Source organism: Stegastes partitus, unplaced genomic scaffold (assembly GCF_000690725.1).
Source record: "Stegastes partitus isolate 25-593 unplaced genomic scaffold, Stegastes_partitus-1.0.2 Scaffold90, whole genome shotgun sequence".
In the NCBI taxonomy this organism is placed as follows: Eukaryota; Metazoa; Chordata; class Actinopteri; family Pomacentridae; genus Stegastes; species Stegastes partitus.
Window position 1 is genome coordinate 507,229 of NW_007577821.1, and position 23,165 is coordinate 530,393.

The 23,165-nt window shown below is 39.1% G+C and overlaps 1 protein-coding gene across 2 annotated transcripts in view; it reads right to left on the minus strand.

Annotated features, from left to right (window-relative positions):
- Nucleotides 1–5,018: 5,018 nt before the first annotated feature.
- col11a1b (collagen, type XI, alpha 1b) overlaps nt 5,019–23,165 on the minus strand; it is an 85,456-nt gene continuing 67,309 nt past the window's right edge. Inside the window, exons 47-68 of one of the 2 annotated variants that reach the window (XM_008277161.1) lie at nt 21,943–21,996; nt 20,599–20,652; nt 20,422–20,475; nt 20,073–20,126; nt 18,763–18,870; nt 18,532–18,585; nt 18,233–18,286; nt 17,712–17,765; nt 15,278–15,331; nt 12,785–12,892; nt 12,510–12,563; nt 12,187–12,240; nt 11,481–11,588; nt 11,228–11,281; nt 11,100–11,135; nt 10,945–10,998; nt 10,208–10,469; nt 9,166–9,278; nt 8,848–8,916; nt 8,301–8,534; nt 6,531–6,715; nt 5,019–6,441 (exon numbers count right to left, since the gene is read on the minus strand). In XM_008277161.1, coding sequence (XP_008275383.1) covers nt 6,569–6,715; nt 8,301–8,534; nt 8,848–8,916; nt 9,166–9,278; nt 10,208–10,469; nt 10,945–10,998; nt 11,100–11,135; nt 11,228–11,281; nt 11,481–11,588; nt 12,187–12,240; nt 12,510–12,563; nt 12,785–12,892; nt 15,278–15,331; nt 17,712–17,765; nt 18,233–18,286; nt 18,532–18,585; nt 18,763–18,870; nt 20,073–20,126; nt 20,422–20,475; nt 20,599–20,652; nt 21,943–21,996 — 1,833 coding nt within the window. In that variant the 3' untranslated portion in view covers nt 5,019–6,441; nt 6,531–6,568. Of the gene's footprint in view, nt 6,716–8,300; nt 8,535–8,847; nt 8,917–9,165; nt 9,279–10,207; nt 10,470–10,944; nt 10,999–11,099; nt 11,136–11,227; nt 11,282–11,480; nt 11,589–12,186; nt 12,241–12,509; nt 12,564–12,784; nt 12,893–15,277; nt 15,332–17,711; nt 17,766–18,232; nt 18,287–18,531; nt 18,586–18,762; nt 18,871–20,072; nt 20,127–20,421; nt 20,476–20,598; nt 20,653–21,942; nt 21,997–23,165 lie in introns of both variants that reach the window. The other variant, XM_008277160.1, reaches the window with a different exon arrangement.

Sequence of the window (23,165 nt, forward strand, 5' to 3'; positions counted from 1 at the left end):
GCAAATTTATTCTTGAGGACGTGCATATCTTCTCAAAACTTTATTGATATCACAATATACATACAATACATATCACAGTAGAAATTATTGTATTCAGGCTTGATCAATTTTGGGAGTATTGAACAAATGGGTTTTGTTTCAATTTTTCAACCTTGGTGATATCACAGAAAACACATATTCGAAGGGATTTCATGCACAAGAATGTGCAATATTACTCTTTCAGATGTCACTCAGTCACTAATATTGAGTATGACCACACCTGATACGGATCAACGTGTTAAGACATCATGACATACTGTCCACCAGCTTGTTGATGGTGTCAATAAGCAGGACGTCCCACTCTTCAGTCAGATCCTGAAATCAGAATTGGTCTCACCTGGTAACTGGGACTCAGTATGTGATCACTGCACCTGGTCAGAAGTGATTACTGATGTGATTAAATAGAAATAAAAAGAGGGATGTGTCTGAAAGCCAAAATTATTCCAACTTTATTTGCAACAGTGTATATATGTCTGTATGCACACACACACACACACACACACCTACACACACACACACATATATATGTGTGTGTGTCATAATACATGTCACTGCTCATTTTTTAGTCCTATCGTGTGCTACGCCTCTTTTGTACCTAATAGCACATGTGTGCTAAATTGAGACAATAAACATGTATGACATCCATACATTCTTGTCACAATAGGCCAGGTTATGAATTAAATTATCAGTAAATACATACACTTAGTTGTCATGAACACTACAGTGCTCATCAGACAGAGATAATAAAATTCAGCAGTAGGCTATAACCATACAGTCTATGGCCACAACAACAATGGACAGCTGTGCCACATGTACAATTTAACTGCATGCCGCCTCTTTGAAATGACATCTCTGAAGCAAGTGTGTCTCATTTCGTTGAATGCCTGCTGCCTCGTCGTACATCTCCTTGCATCTCTTTGATACCTCCTTTCGCTCACATCTTTAGTGGGAGTGGCTAAGTCACAAGGAGAGGAGTCAAGGAAAGGTATCTAGGATGTCCAAACTGAAAAATGAGAAGAGGGGCCATTTAAAATCCCATTAACATTTATAACTATGCGCTGTGGGGATCCAGATGGAAGTGACTCAGCTCACGTCTGTGGGCCATGGATGTATAAAGGAGAATTCTCCTAATATACCAACACGGGGGACCCTAGTTATTTTCCATTGCTTCACAGACTCTGGATGCCTGAAAATTGCTCTCCCATTTGCTGTCATACAGAATCTTCCAATTCCTAAAATGCACCCTGAAGTTCTCAGAGGGCAGGTGGGCAATTGCACCCTTTGAAGCACTATCATTCGTCAGCTCCACACCTCAGAACATTCACGCTCTGCACCTGTCAGTGAAGACGCAACATGACAATGATCATAGTTGTGAACCACTGAGTGTCACTTCTTTTCCTGCAGTCTGGTGAAGTTTTATACACAAATGTGTCAAGAAATTCAGGTTGAATTTGTGAAAAGGGAAGCTCAAAATTTAGGCACTAGGTGATAAATCAAAATACACTAGAATATAATGCAGTAAGGCTCTCAGACACTGTATTTTTAAAAAATATTTACCCTCCCGTAGATCAACTGTTGTCATCTAATATCCCTGCTGAGTCAACTGTCGGCATGATTTACTCTTCTTTCCTCTTTTGTGTTTTTTGTTTAGGAAAGCTTCCTCTTTCATTTATCAATGATAAATTAGTTCAATTTGCTACAAATGATTCAGTGGGTGTATGAGCTTTCATATTTTGAGAGTATAAAAAGTGTAAAGTGGGAAGTTGCCCCTGAAGTTTAAACCTATAATCTCATTTGTAGGGAATAGTGAATAAGCAAACAAGAGAAATCCAGAACATTAGCTAGTTAATTAATTAAGATAAGTTAGTTTATGGGGCTGCAGCGTGGCGCAGTTGGTAGCACTGTTGCCTCGCAGCAAGAAGGTTGCTGGTTGCACTGGAATCTTTCTGCGTGGAGTTTGCATGTTCTCCCCATGCAGCGTGGGTTCTCTCCGGGTTCTCCGGCTTCCTCCCACAGTCCAGAAACATGCTGAGGTTAATTGGTGATTCTAAATTGTCCGTAGGTGTGAATGTGAGTGTGCTTGGTTGTCTGTCTCTAAGTGTAGCCCTGTGATAGACTGGTGACCTGTCCAGGGTGTCCCCTGCCTTCCCCCTAAGTCAGCTGGGATAGGCTCCAGCCCTCCCGCGACCCTAATGAGGATTAAGCGGTGTATAGATAATTGATGGATGGATGGAAGTTAGTTTATTTAAAGGCTGCAAGGTGGATTGGTGGTTAGCACCGTTGCTAGAAGGTTGCCAGTTCGCGTCCTGGTGAGGACACCGAGGATCTTTCTGTGTGGAGTTTGCATGTTCTCCCCGTGCATCGTGGATTCTCTCCGGGTTCTCTGGCTTCCTCCCACAGTCCAAAAACATGTTGAGGTTAATTGGTGATTCTAAATTGTCCGTAGGTGTGAATGTGAGTGTGCTTGGTTGTCTGTCTCTAGGTGTAGCCCTGTGATAGACTGGTGACCTGTCCAGGATGTCCTGCATTCACCCTGAGTCAGCTGGGATAGGCTCCGCCCCCCATGACCCTGGTGAGGATTAAGCGGTGTGTGGATAATGGATGGATAGTTCATTTCATTTGATTTAGAGTTCAATATTTTTAGATACAAACCATGTGGGGCATAAAACAATATACTTACACTAGAATATTTGATGTATGATAAGGAGAAACCTAACAGTAGAATAAGGAGATAAGTCATAGTACGAGATAGTACATCACAGTGTACTATCAAGATACTATAGAAGGTGCTTCGAAGAAAAACACCATGTACAATAATGAAGGTGGTGTGGTGGCTGCCTTCTGCTTGTTTGCTGTGTGTGTGGGCTGTGTTTCCTCTAATTTAAAACCATCCTGCTAAGAATCAGAGATTCTGAATTGTCAGTTGCCCTAAATGTGATTGTGTGTCTCACGATGCTCAGACCGAATGGAAACTTTCTTGTCCTCTGGCTTAATGCATGCTGTGATAGGCTCCAGCTGTTCATGACCCTGGAAAGGATTAAATGGATGGGAGAGAATGTGTAAGAACACTGAATAGACAATTTAAAACTTCCTCAGTGTAGACCAGAAAAAAATCTCCTCCCCATTCTCTTTGAAAATGCCTGTCATCAGATGTGGCTGTAGCCCACGGCAGCCCTGGAGTTTTGACAGAATTTTTCAGGCATGTTGACCAAAGTGGGCATCCCAACAGATTGGCTGTGACTAGCTGGGTATAGTCAGAGGTTTGTGAGTTGGATAAGTTAGACTGAGCAGCCTTTTACCCCAGCAACAGCCAAGAGTACTGTGATTGGACTGCAGCTTTATTTTTTCTTTCTTTGTTTTGATCTTGTCGCCTTTCAACAGACACACATGTGTTTTCTGCCCTCAAGGATGAAAAACAGATGGTTCTATATTATAAATTAAAAAAAAAAAAAAAAAGTTGACTTGCCATCAACCACACAAACTTAACGATTACTCATTACCATATATGCTTCTATTGACCAAAATATGATGACAGCATTCAAAGGCTGACAACCACACAGCGGGTTCATTCAACAGATGTAATGAATCATGCAGCACAGCGCAAACTGTTTTGGAAGAAGCAACTTAGCTCAACAGACCTCACAGAAGTCTGACAGCTTTTTTTTTTTTATATGTTGTAGGTCACAAACAAGGCTTTGGCATGTGAGATGGTGAAGTGACTGGTTAACTGGAGAAATTCCAAACTTCTAAGCAATTTTCTCTGGAGATCTGTGTGAAAGGGTTGCATAAAATATCATGAACATATGTGTTTGTGACAAAATAGTTACAGTCTGCTGTGGACATTAGCTGAGGGAACATAAACACAAAGGCAGGCAACAGTATGTTGTTGATTTTGACACGGTAATAGCACTTGATTACAGCAAAGCCAGCCATGACATGCTTAGGTCGTTTTCATGACAGAGATATCAAGAGGACACTGTCAAGAAAGCAGTGGTCTGAAACATTTAGCAACACTTTAAATGCAGATGTAGAGTCAAACAAGCAAAAAACTAGTCAGGATATGCACTCTGACAAAGACACACTTTATGATGTGATCAATGTGGTGCTTGCCTCTTTATCATCATGTAAGTTCACAACCGAACCCCAACCTGTACCATGTTTAAAATGAACCCTTTCACTTTGCCACAGGAACAAACACACCCGATTTGTATTTTTTTGCTCTTGTTTTTGGCAAGTCGTATTTGTTTTCTGTCACATCTACTTTGTAAAATGTATCTGATGGTTTACATGCTTCATTATCAAAAATGACAAACTCCCTGGGATAGAAAACATAATTACTGCCAATTTGCATTTGCTGTAGACACTTTAGCAGCGGAGACAAAAGCTTTGAGCTGCTATTCTGTCAACATTATGTGGTCTGTGCCACGAATTGCACTTCATGCGATCTTTGCAAGTATTTCATTTCACAGTAGAGAATGGGAACCAAAAAGTCATTTTTACTGCATGTCTTTATGTGAATATCTCTCTGGTGTGAACTGTGTGACATGAACGCAGCATGTTGTTTCATATATTGTAAACAGATTGACTGGTGCAGTCACAGAAAAGTGTATGCTTTCACAGTAGTCGTGCTTTGAATTGGACTAAATGTTGACCAGTCATGCTCACAGGCAGCACTGGGAGTTTTTAACTGCAGGCACTTAAAACCTGTAGCAGAATATTAATGTATGATAATAACCTTTGGGAAAAGTTTTTTAGAGGCAAATACGGGAAAGATTTTTAGTTTAGTATTTGGTCTGACTGTATTTTCAATAGAAGCCAGGGGTGCAATCAGGAAGCATGAATAACAGCTTAGGGAGTGTTGTTGTCCAGTGTTGGTAACATCTCAGATTGCCTGTATTTTGTGACAATACACTGGTTCTATTGATTCATTCTGCTATAAATACAGATTGATCTGCAAGTGAATGCAAACGATTGCAATGTGCATTTGGCAAAGCACCAAACATTTATTTCAGTTGTACACATTGTAAACATACTGTAATTACACAGGTTCGAAAGCGGCTCTGAAGTTGCTGCTATCATAGCTTTAAGCTTAAAGAGGTGGCGATGCAAACAGATCTTGATCAAAGTCAAATCTGAGTCAGAGGAAAAAAGCTGGAAAAGATCTCAGTGCTTGGGCTCGGCAGAATCAATCACATGAAGCCAAACACTCGGAAACACTAATCCTCCTAATCTTAAATTATCACGGCGAAGGAAGGTGATATGTATAAGACGGCGAAGAATCACAAGAAGAGGACGACTTATTTCTGCACTTAAACAGCCAACAATACAGACATTCCACCCAACATTTTTCAGAATCCAGTTTTAATATTTTTAAATGAACAATTCAAGGCACATGGAAACATTTTGTTCATTGTTACAAAGAAAATATCAACAGGGCTTTTCTGTGAATTTAAAAAGAGCAATTGGACAACTTTAATCACACAAAAATCCTTTTTCTTTCAAAGCGAGAAACCACAAATAATGTTCAAACTTGATTGTGTTCTAAAGATATAAACATGGTTGAAGAGTTAAATATGTCCATCATTTTTAAAAGAAACTGAGGTATAATATCTGGCTGAAAGTCTGTCTGGAAGAATAAGCCCTTTCTTAGAATATTTATATTACTATCTCATTTCACTATGGCTTAATTTCCTAATGGGCACACCAACTTGGTTTGTCTTGACAAAAATACAAAATGCTTTTGGGTTTGAGCTGTGTTTCAGTTTTTTACCCAATGAAAGATCAAATAATGGATGTCATAATATTTACAAAAGGATTATTTCATACTTACAAATTGGAGCTTTCGTCAAATGTATATCATGAATGTTTAGAAAACACAAAACATTTCTGATCAAATTTGTTCTTAACACTCATTAAATATATTTATAGGATTTATTCTAATATAGTTTACCAAATATTTATTTAAACTTTAAGAGCTGGGGCACATGCAAGTTTTTTTAGAGTGGATTCGGAAAGAAACCATATTGTACAAAATAATAATAATAATAATTACAGTTTTATCAAAAAGCACTTTTTATAGCACCTTGAGTGTTTTGTGATTCTGCACAAAAGCACCTCTGTGGTTGTATTCAGAGCAGCACCTGGAGCATCCAGAGAGGGAGGTGTGGTGGGAGGGGAAGGACAAGGGAGGATGGGGCTTAGGGTGAGTGGATCCTCTCTCTGTTGCTGAAAGTGTGCCACTGTCCGCCACGGCATCAAATGTCCTTTTCCTGATGTCACTCCCATTACTAAGTCAAAGTCATGTGATTCAGGCCCTACAAGGGCGAGGAGTAGTTTCCCCTGGTCAACGCTTTCATGACAGGGCCTGGGGGCACTCTTCTTCTCCGGGCTTGAGTGGATCTTCTTGGCAACAAAAAAAAACACAGGTTTTTGCTTCGCGGGGAGAGAAGGTAAAGGTTGACAGATCTCAGCATGTGGGTGTTAATATATACCCTCTGACCCTGTCCTTCAGCGGGGAGTAGGGGCGTGTCTAGCCGAGGAAACACACGGGGCCGACCTCGAAGCCAAACCTCTGGTTGGAGTCCCCAAAGTCATTCAGCATGACGTCAATGATAGGCAACTGGTCGATGCGGGGAGTGTTGATTTCCATCACTGTCTTTGAATAGCCCTGCTTCAGCTGCAAACAGAAAGGGCACAGTAAAACAGAAGACTGGTCAAGTACAGTTCTAACAATGTTTTATGGGAGATGGTAAATAAAAATGACATAAAAGACACAAGCTTTTTTTTATATTTATAGGAAAAAATACCCGGAGAATAACATCCAGCGCTCTCAACAAGGCACAGATGGGTGGACAGAAACACATACAGTTGTATTTAATATCTTGCCTGTCTTTAAGGAGCAGAGATCTGATTGTATTGTTGGCACACATTAGTGCTGAACCAATTAGCTGATTAGTTGACTGACAGAAAAATAGTAAGTTATGACGATAACCATTCAAAGCCATTCATCAACCAACTTCTTAAAGATGTTGCTTCAAGGCCACAGGATGTGGAACTTTAATTTGTCTGTGTTTTGTTTATGTTTAACTTTAAAAAAAAAAAGAAAAAAAAAGAAAAGACATTTTACTGGCTAAACAGTTCTTAAAAATGGGGACATACCAGCCAAGAATGAAAAAAATCTTTAGCTGCTGCAAGTGTAAGAAAAACAATCAGCCAAGATGAGACATTCTGTAGACTCCATTATAATAATTTTCAAATAACCTTAATAAAGGAATTTAAAACTGATGAGGTAATGTAAAATCAGATTTTGATATCTAATCCTGCACTTCTTAGCTTAAAACTTTAGAGTTTCAGGCAAATATTCACTGGGCATTAACGCCTTATTACATTTAAAAGAGGTTCCACAACACAAACTGGTTCTTAAACAAAAATTGAATGCGCCTTTACTAAATTTAATCAAAGTAGACTACTATGCACCAACCAGTTGTCTAGTGGCCCGCTAACCCTGGCTGAACTTACTGATACAACTTGTATTAGACCAGTAGAACAGTTTTAATGGCTGACTTTCTAAACAACTTGACATTTCAAAAGGTTCTTTTAATAGTGACGTAAAGTAGAAATACTTTAAAATTCATTTTACAAAAATAACACAATAGGTCCAATTACAGAATTTCCTTAATGCTCTAAACTGCATAAATGCATGTATGTATGTATATGTATAGTATATAGGCTGAATTAACACAAAGTCACACCTACATTTACATTGACATTATAGTTAAACATACTTTCATTTGGAAAAATATACAACAGCTTGTAGTGCTACATGGACTCCATGTATTTATAACATATATATGCTTTTATTTGGATGATGTGACAAGTATTTTCCAGCTGCCAATTTACATATTACTAAATTCATTGAAGCTCAGGCACTCCTTATGGTATAAAAACGCAGTGAGATTTTGTTCACTACTACTGTGATATTGGCGTGTAGTTCCTGAGAACTTAGCAGAGACTTCACAAATAACTTTGTGATTTATAAATAGCTGCTGCAGCAGCCTAGTCATGGTCTGTAAACTTCAAAATGCTTCCATACTAACTATTGACCTGGCACTTGATGGTACTGTTGCTAGTCTGTCTCGTACAAACACTACTTGATGACATTTCTCTACAGGAGTCTACATATTTGTGAGGATTAATGGGATTTTATGGGATTTAGAAAAAAAGTTTAATTGCAAACTGAAAGTTAGAAAATGAGTGTTTACCGAGCAGCCGTCCATCAGCGGCTTGATGAAGGGATTATTGTCGTAAGACATTTCCTCGTCGTTGGAGCCCAGGAAGCGCAGCGCCTTGTCATAGTTGTCAGCCTTGGCGTCATACCAGGCCACAGACTGATGGCAAATGTAGGTGAAGTTCTGTCGTGCTGAAGAGCTGAGCAGCTTCAGGAAGGTCATCTGCACTGTATTGATGGTGTTTTCTGCCATATCAACATAGTTCAACTGGGGACAGATAGAGAGAAAGAGAAAATGTTAGGGGGAAGCAGATGGAGGGAAAAGGAAAAAAAACGAGGTTAGGGAAAGAGAAGAGAAGGAAAGAAAGAAGAAATCGAGAAAAGGGAGGATGTAAAGGGTATGGGAGAGAGATATATGACAGAGAACGCAGGGTGGGAAAGAGAGAGATTGGTGGGAAAGACTTACTGTAAATGAGACAAAGTGATAAGGGAGCAAAATTGAAAAACTTATCTAAAAAGGATGTGAGTGTCTCCTGGGAGGTAATAGAAAAGTAAATAAGAAGCTGTGTGGGTTGACTCACGATTTTGCCACGTTTAAACTCGCTGAACCATGAACCTGGAGACTCCTTGGGCCAGTTGGATATTCTAACCTGTAATAAAAACCAAGAAAAAATTACATTATTAAAAATGCAAATTTAACAATAATGCAAATGCTTTAAAGAGACTTTCGTTGAATAGTTGCAGATGCTCTTACATGTGTGTTTTAACCTCCAAGAAAGGGTTTACTGACCAAAGCAGATCATTTGCGATTTTGTCAAAATGGGACAATATGTTGTCTTTGAATGACCTTCATGGTCTAATGCTGTAACAACCAGGAGATAACACTGCTGATTACTTACTCCTGTGGATTTCTTATCTGGGTAGATGCATGTTTCTCCACCCGCTGTGAAGTTACAGAACACTTTGATGGAGTCTCCAATGCAGCCCTGGTTTGGATCAATCCAGTATTCACCTGAGAGAGAAACAGAGCCATAAGACACAACCAAGGCAGTGGTATGAAAACAGCTTTGACTCCCTGGAAAGTTTCTGCTACTGCTGTTGCTTAATGCTCACTTGTCCTTCCTGAACAAGACTGCCCAACTATCTCCACTTGCACTTATTTACAAAGCATTCTACTGTTGATGAATTCTGCCGAAATGTTAATACTGCACTTGGGGAAAAAAGAAACATACAACTTATTTTTGACAATCAATTTAGAAATCAGAGTAAAAAATTTATCATTATGCCTCAGTGACTCTGTTGCTACCATAAAGACTAAATAATGTCATGTGCTCAGTGAGCTATGAAAGCTAAACAGTGATCATTCTCCTAAATGGTGTGTGTGTGTGTGTGTGTGTGTATATATACAGTGCTTATACTAAACAATCATAGGAATGATACAAGCTGGCTGGAGCTGATGATAAAAAAGGTGCAAGTTTGAATGTGTAAACCACTACAGCTCTACCACACAGACGAAACCATGAGACTGGTGACCGCTCTAGATCTGATACACCAACTGTGACGGCTGAAGTGCAGAAACATCGGAAACTAAGAGGCAGATTAGACAGGCTCTGATGGAGGCATGGGCAGCTCTGGATCAAAATGTTAATCGCAATCTGTGCAGATCCATGAGACGTAGGATAAATGCAGTTTTGGCAACAAACAGTGGACACTCTCTATATTGTCTGTCTACGTGCTTCATGAAAACCGCCAACAATTGCTTATTTTGTACTGTTGTGATGTTGCATCTCTTTTGGGGAGTTATTATTAATAAGCATATCTTTTTTCTCTTATCAGTGAGAAAAACTGCATGTGGGATCCATAGTAATAAAACACTGAACTGGGAACTAGTGGTGTGTTTCTGTTCCCATGAGTGTAGGACGAACACTGTCTGGGTCGTACCATCTGGGTAGTCAGGCTGGCTGAGGTGCAGGTCATTGCAGGTCCTGGCAGGGTTGTCCTGGGTGCCCATGGGGAACTTCATGCGCTCAATGTCCTGTTTGAGGTTGTTGAGAGATCCAAAAACGTCCTCCATTCCCTCCATACCCACGCCATCAATGCCGTAGTCGGCCAAGGCCTCGTCTCCCTGCATCTCAGCCTGCCGTCTGGTCTTTCTGGCAGACTGCTGGATGGGCAGTGGCTGGATGATGTCACCAGGTGGACCCTGCAGAGGTTAAGGATCAAGCAGCTTATTTGTATTATTTCCACTCTTTTGACTATAGACTCATTTGTCAAAGGGTAGGAGAGCTTACAGGGGCAGTGATTAAAAAGCCAATTGTTTTATTAATCAATCAATTAATTGTCAAAATTTCTTTAAAAAGTTTTTGATTAATAGGTAAGAACTTCATATTGACTGTTTTGTCTGACCAACTGTTCAAAACCAAAAGACAATCAATTTACAATGATAAATACATAAACATTTTTTAATGTTTTCTCTTAAAAAATTACCCAAAAGGAATGAATAGATCATCACAACAGTTTCTAATTAATCAATTAATCAAAAATTGTTCCCAAACAAGTAAGTACAATATTCTTTAAACATAATATTATGTTCATTGTAAACTTTGAACATTCATATATTGTTATGTATGCAACTTTAATGGGTAGCCCTATTTCAATTTTATGACAGATGAACTTACAGGTGGTCCCGGTGGTCCAATCAGTCCACTGTCTCCCTTCTGACCAGGTGAACCCTAACAGAAAACAATGGCATATTTAAGAAGGAGCCCATTCTTTGAGTGCTCAGTGAATGAGATCAAAACACCTGACCTTAAAAAATAAATAAATTACTTACACTTGATCCCTTAGATCCCTTCTGTCCTTGAGCGCCCTGATGATAAACAAGATAACATTAAAAAATGAACAACAGCTGTGTAAGAGAAGATGAAAACACATGTTTGTTTGACAAGAAGTGCAACTTACAGAAATTCCAGGAGGTCCAGGTGGGCCGAGAGGACCTTGTGCGCCACCAATACCCTTACAACACACAACAGATGAAATATTCAGCATGCATAAGGTGCACTTTGTCCATGTATTTGCCAAAAATGTGCTTAGGACCGGGAGGTACAGATAAAATGCTAAAGCATTTTTTCATCATTGATTATTTGTCCCAGGATGGCAAATGTATGCATATAAAATGAACAAAGTGGTAAACAAGGCTCCACATTATACTTACAGCATCACCCTTACCACCTGCAGTACCCTGAGGTCCAGGCAGACCTCTGTCTCCTTTCTCTCCAGGTTCACCAGGAGGTCCAATCAGACCAATTAGACCTGGATGACCCTGGAGCAGGCAGAGAAGAAAACAGTGAGACAAGACAAATGAACACCAAAATAAACATATAGAACAAAACAGTATTTGTGCTCACAGTAATTTTCCTGTCCACAAAAGTTTAAATGCTGTCCATTTATTGCTTGCGGGAAATGAACGCCATTTTTCAAAATGAAACAAATATTCATCGGCAAGTTTATGCACAATGTCTGGCTACATGAATTAAGCACTTTCTTATTTCTGCCTATAAATAATTAGTGTGTTTATTGCGGTCGTCATATTTAACAATGGTGGTCTGTCTCAGCACCTGCTGCTGGGCAGAGTTATGACCATCTGTTTCTGCCTACTGCATGCTGGCATTAAACCAATGACCATTACGACGATGACATTATGGGACTTATACATATTCATCCACTGCATTAAATCACTGTGTGAAAAACTCCTCACAGAGCAAAACCTTTCTTCATCTCGCTGAGAGAGAGTGAACCAAGAGATAGAGGGAATGGGCCTAGATGTTTGCTTGCTTTCTGCACTTTAGATAAGGTATATAAGCAGATATGATAAATACACAATAAAGCAATTTGAGATTAGCATCGTAATAATGTCTTACCTTCTCTCCCTTGGATCCAGAGTCGCCTTTCATACCAGGAAGTCCAGGGGGTCCCTATGGCAAGAAAATCAGCTTGTCAAGCATAACTGACAGTGAAATAATTCACAATAGTTTACAGCGACAGAAACTTGTACCATAAACCCCTGTCTCTCAAATGACCTTATGGTTAAAAAGCGTGCATCATAACACCTTTATGACACAATTTGGCCCAACAGTGCTACAGTAACATTCACATGAGCAGAGTTCTGGATGTACACATTCTGTGCTGTGAGTTCATGCTGCAGATTTGCATTTAAACAGGAAGGTTGAGGAAAATGCCTTACAATAGGTCCAGGAGGCCCATCTTGACCGGACGCACCAGGAAGCCCCTGTTCACCCTGAAATCAAAATAAAACTATTACAGCATTTGACCAATAATATGGTATAATCATGTCATTACTACATTATAAACATTTGTTGTAATTTAGCTGTGTTTGTGACCAATAAAGGCCTTGAATCCTTGAATCCTTGAATTTGTATACCATGTAAACATCTGAGATGCTATCATTGACATGTGACATAAAAAGTAAAAGATTTTCATTTTCAAAAATCTATTCACCACAGCGCCAGGGATTCCACGCAGACCCTCAGCTCCAGATTTTCCAGGGGGACCCTGAGGTCCCACAGGTCCAGTTTTCCCAACAGGCCCCTCTGCTCCGGCTTCTCCCTGTATTAGAAGGAACATTAGCAAAGAAAATCCCAATGACTTCCTTTTCATGGTCCAACAGGTACCACGTGGAGTTTGATTCACATTTTCATCTCTCACCAAAATGCCATGTGTGTATCATCAAGGATACATGTTGATGTTGGGATATTTAGACGAGTGACAAATTAAAGGAAAAGTCTCACTCCTTGACCCCTACAGTGAGGGGATCGACAGGCTTTGTTATGCTGTAGAAATTTCTGTGATGCTCTAAAGGGAATTTTGCTGGCATATTTGGGGCCACTTGTTTGTTTAGAGGGAAATTATTACAAAGTCATTATAAGTGATCACTTTTGTCTTGTGATGAAACATTTCTGTTCAGATGGGAGTGTTCCCTTCCAGGATTACAATCCCCCCACCCACAGGGCATGAGGGCTCATCGAATGGTTTGATGAGTACGGAATGACAGGAATCATACGCAATGGACGTCACAGTCACCAGCTGAATTTCTGTGGGAGATTTTGGAACAGCATGTCAGAGTGCTCTTCACACCATCATCGAAACGTTAACTAAGGGGATAGCTTTTAGAAAAATGGTGTTAATCGCTCCGGTACAGTTCCAGAGGCTTGAGGAATCAATGCCAAGATGCTCTGAGGTTGCTCTGTTGGCAGGAGGTGCCCCAACACCTTACAAAGGCACTGTATGTTGTTGTTTCTTTAATTTGTCACCCATCTGTATATACATCCATGTGCAGCAGGTCAAACAAAATGAGGATGTAGTCGTGCTGATTAAAGTGCAATATGTCTTTGCACTACTGACAACAATACCTTTCTCTAACTGATAATTAAAGTAATCCTGTCTCCAAATGTCACTCTGTTCAATACCTGGCAATGTTTTCAAGGACAAAAGCTGCGGAAGGATTCGAGGATTTGCAACATCCAAACAGATCAAATGTTACCAGGTCTCATCTATTGTCTCTGAGCAGGAACAGCAAGTTTTTGTCTATTGAAGTTCCAGAGATGTCATATTGACTAGGATGATGGGAGGAGGGGATTAAATTGTTCTGACAACCAATTAGGCCTGGATTTGACACTCCAGGATCACCATGCAGGCTTTGTCTTGTCTCCTTCAAATCAACTCTAATCCTTTACCTCGATGTGGATAGAATGTGCACTTTGTATATGTGCCTGTCTGAGAGTGTGTGCATGTGTAGAAGAGAATTGAGAGACGGAGAACAACAAAGAAACAAAAGAAATAGCTCGGCGTAGTCTGAGATTTGTCAGGTTTTCTGTCTGTGCGTTCCTTTGAACTATCTGATTTGGAGACAAACAATTTCTTTAAGGCTTACAAACACTTTTTTCCTCATTGATGCGCTTCGATTGTTCAAACACAAGCATGTTATGGATTTTAACAAAACAATCAAATCTCTTAAAGGCCTCAAGAAACTTCATAGTTTCTTCTGAGAGAAAAATGTACCTATTTTTTTTAAAACACGCAGAACACAAGAGCCGGGTGTTGCTTTGTCCTTCACCTAATGGGCACCTATGACCATATTATATTCACTTTTGTTTGAATGCCTTTTAGGAATGAAAAATATTTAATTCCAATGGTATGGCACTTTGGTTCAATTGCTGTTGCTGTTTTTAAATATGCTTTACAAATAAATTGGACTTTGACTATATTTAAGTTTATGTGACAAATAGCTTATTTACACATCCAGCAGTTACAGACAGTCACAGAGCAGCATTGTCATTCATGAGGTGTCATGTTTGTGGCCACCAGGTGACTCTTTTAGCTCTGTTTTAGGCCTCAGCAACTCATGAGTGAAATATCTGGATGTTCAGCTGACAAATGTTCTATATTCATATATACGGCAATATATTCTAATGTTCTATATTCACCGGCTCGTTGCTTCTCAGTGAAATCAGCTCATCCCAGTGACTAAAAAAAACACTCAGAGTAGTGAGAGTAAACCAACAGAATAAAACTGCAGAATGAACACCTACAAATGAGCTGAATGTTACCATAAAGGTCAGTAAAGGCAAAGGATGCTGCAGCTTCATGGAATGATTGTCTGTATGTTCATCAGTACGGGAGACTCTGTTCACACTGCACACGGTCAGTTGATATGTAGTTATTCCTTTACACACTTAGACACTTTGCATTTTGTACTTTGCATTCTTATTTAATTACTAACCTTTCTGTAATTGTGTGTATTTCTCTAACCTTTGTTTATTGCACTCTGGCAAAAGAAATTCCTTCAGGATGAATGAAGTTGATCTTATCTTATTATAAATATATTGATTGTATCTGTTTGAAGGCCTCCATATAATTATCCAAACAAAAGCAAGAATCTCATTCACTTGAAAAGTTGCTGGTTATTGATAAAAACCAGTTACTGTAACTTACCTTGGACCCTTTTTCACCTTGTCTGCCCTCCTGACCTGCTGGTCCAGCAGGTCCCTAAGAAGAACAACAAACACGATTACAGTTTTGTGTGTGAACCCTTAACCACTGACATTTACAGTGACAACAATGATAAACTCCATCATGTCAAAATCTGGCAGAAACCTATTAAGAAACACAGGACAGGTAATGAAATTATCCAGCATTTGCTGACAGGCAGTAGTTTCATGTACATACTAATTTTTCAGCTGAAGTATGCTCTGTCTTGAAAGAAAAAAAGGGCTATGCAGGGGCAGAAAACATCAATGGAAGCAAATTGTCCCACATTCCAAACATACTAAGATAAAAAAAAAAAGCATCAGTAGTTTTACCAAACAGCCTCTGGTCAAAACCCTGTGGGCTCACATTTACCATCAAAAACCATAATGAAATAGACCAAACAAAAGCCACTGGTCTCTTCAATGTAGGTTATGAGCCCTGGAAACTGTGTATGTGCATTAATGAATGTGTGTGTGTGTGTGCAGGCATGTGTGTGTGCACCCGTGCGTGCATGTGTGCTAATGTAGTCCAGCAGCCACATGCATCAATGAGCACCAAACCTGAGTCAATTTCGAGGAGATATTGGGAAAGAGACTAAGTCAGAATTACTTTGGTGAAGGATGAAAAATCATATCGCAAAGTCCATTAATATGGACATGGAACTGGGGTCTAATTTGTTCTGCAGCCTCTGTCACTTGCATACTAACCCGTGGAATACAAAATCTGGGATAAAAAGTGCCTACCATAATGTATGATCAACCATCTGAAGCTGCATTTTAACTCAAGCCACAGAACTGCATTGAAAACATTTAAACTAATGCCCTTTCTGGAAGTGATGCACCACTACAGGTAGATTCCTTTTGGACCCTTTATCGCAAATAACATTACAATATCTACCCAGAGGCCAATCTCTGCCCAATAAGATGCAGGACCATACGGAAGCTTCACAAAAGCAGTGTGGTAATGATTAGCCTGAGAAATGAATGTGTTTCACGCACATCAGACTATTTTAATAACAATTAAAATGCTATTTAAGAAAAAGTACGGAATAGTTATCAGCCAAACATTTAAAATATCAAAAGTAGCTGTTGGGAAGAAAATAATCCCTGTGGCTGATACCTTACTATATATGACAAACCCTAACCCTAATCCTAACTCTAACCCTAAAAATAAAAGAAATTTTAAAAATAGCTAAAAATTAAAAAAAAAAACTAAATACATAAATAATAAAATAATAAAAGTTCAAAATAAATAAATTATTCTTATTTATTTATTTGTCTTTTTATTTCTACTTTTATTAGCCTTTTCTTTTATGGATTCATTTTTGAACAGTATTGCTTTATGTGGACACATTATTTATTTTTTATTTCATTTATTCTTCTTTTTATTTTTTTATTTTATTATTCTTTTATTGATTTATTTTTGTAATTTGGCACACTCACTACTCCATATAAAATGCTGAACAGTAGGTACTATAAAATAAAAAAGAGATGAGTAAAACATAGAGTATGTCTTTCTGAGATGTAGCGGACTAGAAGGATAAAGTAGCACAACATGAAAAAACTAAAGTAATAAACAAAAACCTAAAATATGTGTTTAAATATACTACTTTAGTAAATGTACTTTGTTACTTTGTCCCAGTGTTTATTTATAATCCCAAGCACAAACTTAGTGCTCGGCATCTTTAAATTTTGAGGAAATGTAAGAATTTTGCATATACGACGCTGTCTGCATTAATACACAGAGACAGCAGCAGAGCTGGTTGATACTGAAGCTCTGGAGAATAGGTTAGACTTTCCTAAACAACATGTCTGCTGAACTAATACAAAAAGAACCTGAAGTGACTTCAAACATGAAAGTCTCCTCTCTCTTGCCATTCTGTAGAAGCCTTTAATACGGTACATTAATGGAAGGCTTTATTGTTAATTGTAAAACATTATGACTGTAATTGGAGAGCATCATAAAAATGCTACGCTAGTGAAATGAAATAATCTGAGTTTAATTCTGTTGTGGCAGAAAGGGCACTGAGTGCCAGAAATTTAAGTGAAAAGTTTTCCTGATATTAGCAGCCACAGCAGTCTGACTACTTTCACATTACTGCCAGTAAAAATGACAAAATGTCAATATTCTCTTACCGGATGATCGCTATCTGCAATTATTGATTATTCTTGACACTCAGTTTAACTGATCAAAATAATGTCCTATTAAACACATGGTGATCAATTCAACACCTAAGCATATGATCATAAATAAATCACAAATCATAAATATGCATCACACTACACTGGGTAATAAAGTAGCTTGGAGCATGTAAGAGCACTGTGAATCTAAAAATAGGGAATGTCTGGAGAGCCTAACAGAAGTATCATCTCATGCATCATTCTGGAAATGTACTCACCCTTTTGCCAGGAGGTCCTGGTACTCCAGCTTCACCAGATGGACCTGAAGGGCCCTAAAACAGAGTAGACAGAACATTTAACTCTACCTCATAAAAATTGAGAGTGTTGTTATATATCTCTACATTTCCAAAAAGTGATATCTATTTTTTACAGGATGAATATGACCAAGTTTTTTGGTCTCTTTCAGAACCCTGTCACCAAATTGTCTCTGGATTTAATTCACTACAAGCATTACAGGTTTTGGTAACACTAGATTTAAATTGGACAGGAAACTGCAAAGCTGTTTTAAAATGATACAATTTAATCTCTATTTTTTTCTCTAACTGCTACTTTTTTTAAAATATAAAATTGTTGGAACAATGCTAGACCCAAAGGACTATTTAAACAAAATATTGCTAAATCTAAATATTCAGCATTCTCTAGTTGTTATGCACAATTATGCATGAATCTGTTCTATGCATGCTCTATGCTTTAGCAGTAGAATGTGACTGTCTGGTTTTTCAGATCATGTTACACTTACAGGTTGTCCAGCCTCTCCATCATCTCCTTTGTCACCAGGTAAACCATCAAGACCCTAAGCAAAACACACAAGTGAGACAGATGCAACATTACTGAACTGGTATCATTCTGTGACACAGCTTGGGTAATATCATGGCACATCAAAAAGTTTTTCTCCAACACAAGTGTTCATTTCTTGATAATTTGGACTGTTAACAGTATTTACTTACACTCACAAACATAATTACTGATGCATATTCATTAAATGTAACAATATCCTTAACGTAAAGGCAGTGACTGAGGAAGAAATTCAGCACTTACAGCAGCACCAGGCTCACCAGGGGGACCCGGGTCTCCTGGGAAACCGACAGGACCCTGCAGACAGATCGAGACACTGAGAAGACTGAGCTTGACTCATACATTTGACATTGTGTCAACAACATTTCTGGCAGGAGACAGGTCGACTGAGAAATATGACACAACGATGCTGTCGATGACAGCTTTAATAATGCTTCAGTCATGGCTGTGTGTGTTTCAGTGCAGCTGACATACAGGGTTACCCTTGGGACCATCATCTCCAGGGGGTCCACGGCCACCGGAGGGTCCAGCAGCTCCTGGGGGGCCGGTTTCTCCCTTCTCACCAGTCTCTCCTCTTGGGCCCTGAGGAAAAATACATACCAGTCATGTCACCATGAAGACCACGTAAAGGGACATTCACACCACTTTGACATAAGGATGCTAAATGCAGCACAAGACAAATGTGTTATCAAATCTGTCACTCCAACAGGCATCAAAGCGTGCCTGAAGAGGGAAAAAAAAGAAGTAAATAAAAAAGAGCTTTAGGAGCACATTTCAGGCTGTCTGTTGCAAAGTTTTAAATTAAACTCAGATTTCCATCTACTAAATGCTAACATTAACAGTTCTGTATCCAACTGTCAGTCTAGTAAAAGCACAAACAGTGTCTTAAAGCAATGGCTATGACTCAGAGCAGCAGTTAAAGCATAGCTACAAGCCCAGAATCATTAGTTGGCCCACTAGAGTTGAAAGTTTCTCTAGTCAGTACCAGCATGGCACCTTTAAAATTGACCTCAATGTGACGTGAAACTCTGGGTCTATCTGTCACTGTTAACAGATACGAGGCGGCAGGTGGATACGTCAATACAACTGGATGGACTTAAACTCAATGAGGGTGAGTGGCTCACATCTGTAACTGAGGTGAGGCGTCCTTGGTCTTACACAAGCAATGTCTACTGATAGCCTGGACTGATGGCGCCCCTCTAATCTAAGGTATGAAATCTATAAAGACTTCAGAATGCTACATTATGAGAACGATTTTATGTGTACGTGCTTGATGCAGGTGATGATCATGTTAGTTAATCATCAAATAAATGTTATATTTTTTTAAAAATTGCATGTTGTTGTGATGCTTTTGTTGCACAAAATAACTCCTGAGATATTCCAAGTTTTTCTGTAATACCAGACTGGTACAGGAGGTAAGATTAATGACACCACCAACAGTGGAGGAGTCCAAATGTGGCTGAGCTAATTATCTACTGAAAAGCCTTCAGGTTGCTGGCATTTCTGTGCATCTACCTAAAGTAATCTGAGGTACGATACTAAGAGGTAGAACAGCTCCCACTGCTGAAGTGTCAAATTATAAACACAACTTAATTAGCTGCAGTCAAGAATATTCACGTCATATATACCTGAAGGCACATCGCTGTTATTGTAGGTCATTCTACTTACAATGCTTCTAAAATATTGTTTACACATAAATAAATGACCAGTTCTCTTGTTTTTGAAAATAAAAACATGCTATCTGTAATGAGACAAGGAGCACCTTAGCATGATACTGTACTTACCCCGATACCAGGCTCTCCAGGTGATCCTGGGTTGCCAGCCTCACCAGTTTCTCCCTGTGATGTCACAGTGAAAATGTGCATTAATGTATGAAATGTCAATTATCACAATGACAATAAACAAACCAGTGTTGCCTGCTGACTAATTGGTGTATGAGCTGCCACTTCAGTGTTGTCGGTCTGTATCTTTATACTGCATGACAGTGTCCCTCAGAAGTGGAAAGAAAAACACTCCAAATAATGAACTTATTTTCAAGCGAACATACCTAAGGAAATAAAAGACATGTATTTCCAGGAAAAGAAAAGTACTTCACAAGAGCATCAAAAGTCACCAGGCGTATTTGGTTCCTACCTTCTCACCAACACCTCCCATTGCTCCAATACCTCCAGGAGGACCTTGAGCACCCTGTGGATAAATCAGAGACACTTTAGAAAGTTCTATCAAACAGATGTATTTTTAACAAACATTGTTTTTTAAATAGTACAGCAAGAGCCTGACAGAGAAGAAAGAAGGCAAATATAAACTCACATTGGCTCCACTGGGACCCTGAGGACCTCTGGGACCAGGAGGACCAGGTGGACCCTGTCAGAAAGAGTGGAAACCATGTTTAGGATTGTGTAGTATCACACGATTTCTTGTAAGCATTAAAAAAAAAATCACTAGGGGTTATAATACATCTTTTACTTTTAGGTAACTGTACATATCTTCCATATTCAGTCTGCCCCTAAAGCTATACTTGACTGCTTCTTTTGCACCTTTTCTTAGATGATAAACTACATATTTTTTGTCTCAGTACCTGCACTGCATGACAATAAAGATGGATCTAATCTAAATCTAATCTGCAGCAAAGCTACAGTAGCTACCGCAGTAAGTTGTAACGTGAGCAGCGGACAAGTCAGAACCACTGTCTTCATTTACCACATATTTAACAGTCTTTCTTTTGGAACAATGTCATCAAAACATAACAGCCATATGTGATAGTTACAAAATGCAGCTTATATCATGTTTAGAAACATTTCTCTGATGACTCCTGGGAAGTAGCTGCTGAAGCAGTGGGTAACTTGCTGCTTCTTGGCAGTGACTCGTAACAGTGTGGCTGAAGATTGCAACCAACTGATTACCCCTTGCCTCCCCCTCCCCTCCAAGTGTGTAGGAAAACCAAAACGCAAAAAAGTGCCCTCCCTACAGCCAGTGTCTGAAATAAACAAAACAAAAAAACCCAAACAAAACAGCTGACTGTGTCAGACCTGATCATTCTCAGGTAACGGAAACACAATTTTTACTTTCAGGTGTTTATACAACAATGAAAACATAATTGCTGCCTGTCTGACAATAAAACCCTCCAAATCCAACACACAGGATCTTTAAGGCCTCAGGCAAGGGCATGACATTCAGTTATGACTGAGTTCACTGCAAGTCCAGAACCAGAATATAAAAATGTGAACACTGTCAGACACAGGTAGATAGAAAAAAAAAAGAAATACAAACTGCACTGTCTTTATGTTGCGCTTGAACGCTAGTGTGAACTCAAGTCAGCAAATCAAAAACTCCCATACAATATCTAGACATACACTACTTGTTTGTTCTGACTACTCAACTCATGCTAGTGCTATACTGAGAGTGAAAAATAAATCGAAAAAAACAACATACTGCACAGAAATAAACCATGCAAAGTTTTCACCACTTGGAGTGTTTATGTCAATACATCTTCCACAAACAAGAAAATATGCCATGTAGCTGGAGGAGTTGCCAAAGTCAGCCACCAGCCAAAACTTCAGAACAATCAGCACAATTTCCCACTTCACTGGGTTGTACGTGAAAACAATGTGAATATCCGTAACAGAGAAAAGTCACAGAAAGAGCTTCACTCACCATTGGTCCAACGTCTCCATTCTCTCCCTTCTCACCAGGAGGGCCAGGCAAACCCTGTGAAGAAGACAAATATTCTTCAGAGCACAGAAAAAAAGGTTATGTGAGGCAGCACCTGAGACAAAACTGCACATTAGAAAATCCACTGACGGGAGCATAAATACATTTTTGCAGCTCATTAACAGGTACTTTCTGATGATGTGTATTGAATCGTTGGCTTTAGGATGCCATGTGATGGAGGATGCATTAATACAAGCAGAACCCCTAGGTGTAAACACACAATTAGTCAAAAAGGAAACCTATTGTAATTAAAGGGTATGGGAGGCTTGGGTATAATCAGCCTGTGTAAATTACAGGGTGGAAACTCCATCAATCTATGTCTACAGGGAAGTGAAAACAAAGAGGAGAGCGCAGGTTGACTAAAACAGTTTGAATACACCTTGGGAAGGTTTATCTGTAACAAAAAATGAAGAAGCTCTCACATGCTATTGTAGCTCATTGTTCATCTGCATAATTGCAGTTACTGCGTGTTGTGTTTGTTTAGCTCCAATGATGGAGCATGCATAATCAATAGGTGGGTGGAAAGCAGCGGTAATGATAAGTTACTGTAAAACCAAAATGACATGGATATCAATCACTGCAATAAAATATGCGTTGTTTCAGTCCACTTTTCATGATTTACTGTACCTTTGCAATGATGGAGAAGGCTAATTTATAACTGATTCTGACTGGGACTTTAGTCACAGTAATAAAGTATGAGGCTTGTAAGAATGGGAAAATAAATTAAGCATCTACTCATTTCCTGTATATCGTTTGGACGTGATGGACTGTTGATCAATATTGGACTTGTTAGGCTTGCTTGTAAAATAAATGTTCGAATGAATGGGAAATTATGGAGAAAAAAAATAGGTGCATTATGTGTTAAATAAACACATACAAACACAAACACACACAAAACTACTGCTTAGCACACACCTGAGGAAATTGAAGTTTTGCTACATTTCCTTCTATTTCACACTGGCCTTGAGCTATATGAACACTCTGTTGCAATCAAATCTGATATTTACTCTCCTGTATGTTCCCTTCTTAACCTCTTAATCTGAAGAATTCCTCCACGCAGCAAGGAGTGTAATATTCCACAGCAAACACAGCCCCAGACGATGGACGGCTCTCAGACTGAAGCCATTCATTCCCCATAGTCAAAAATCATTAATGCTACAGATAAT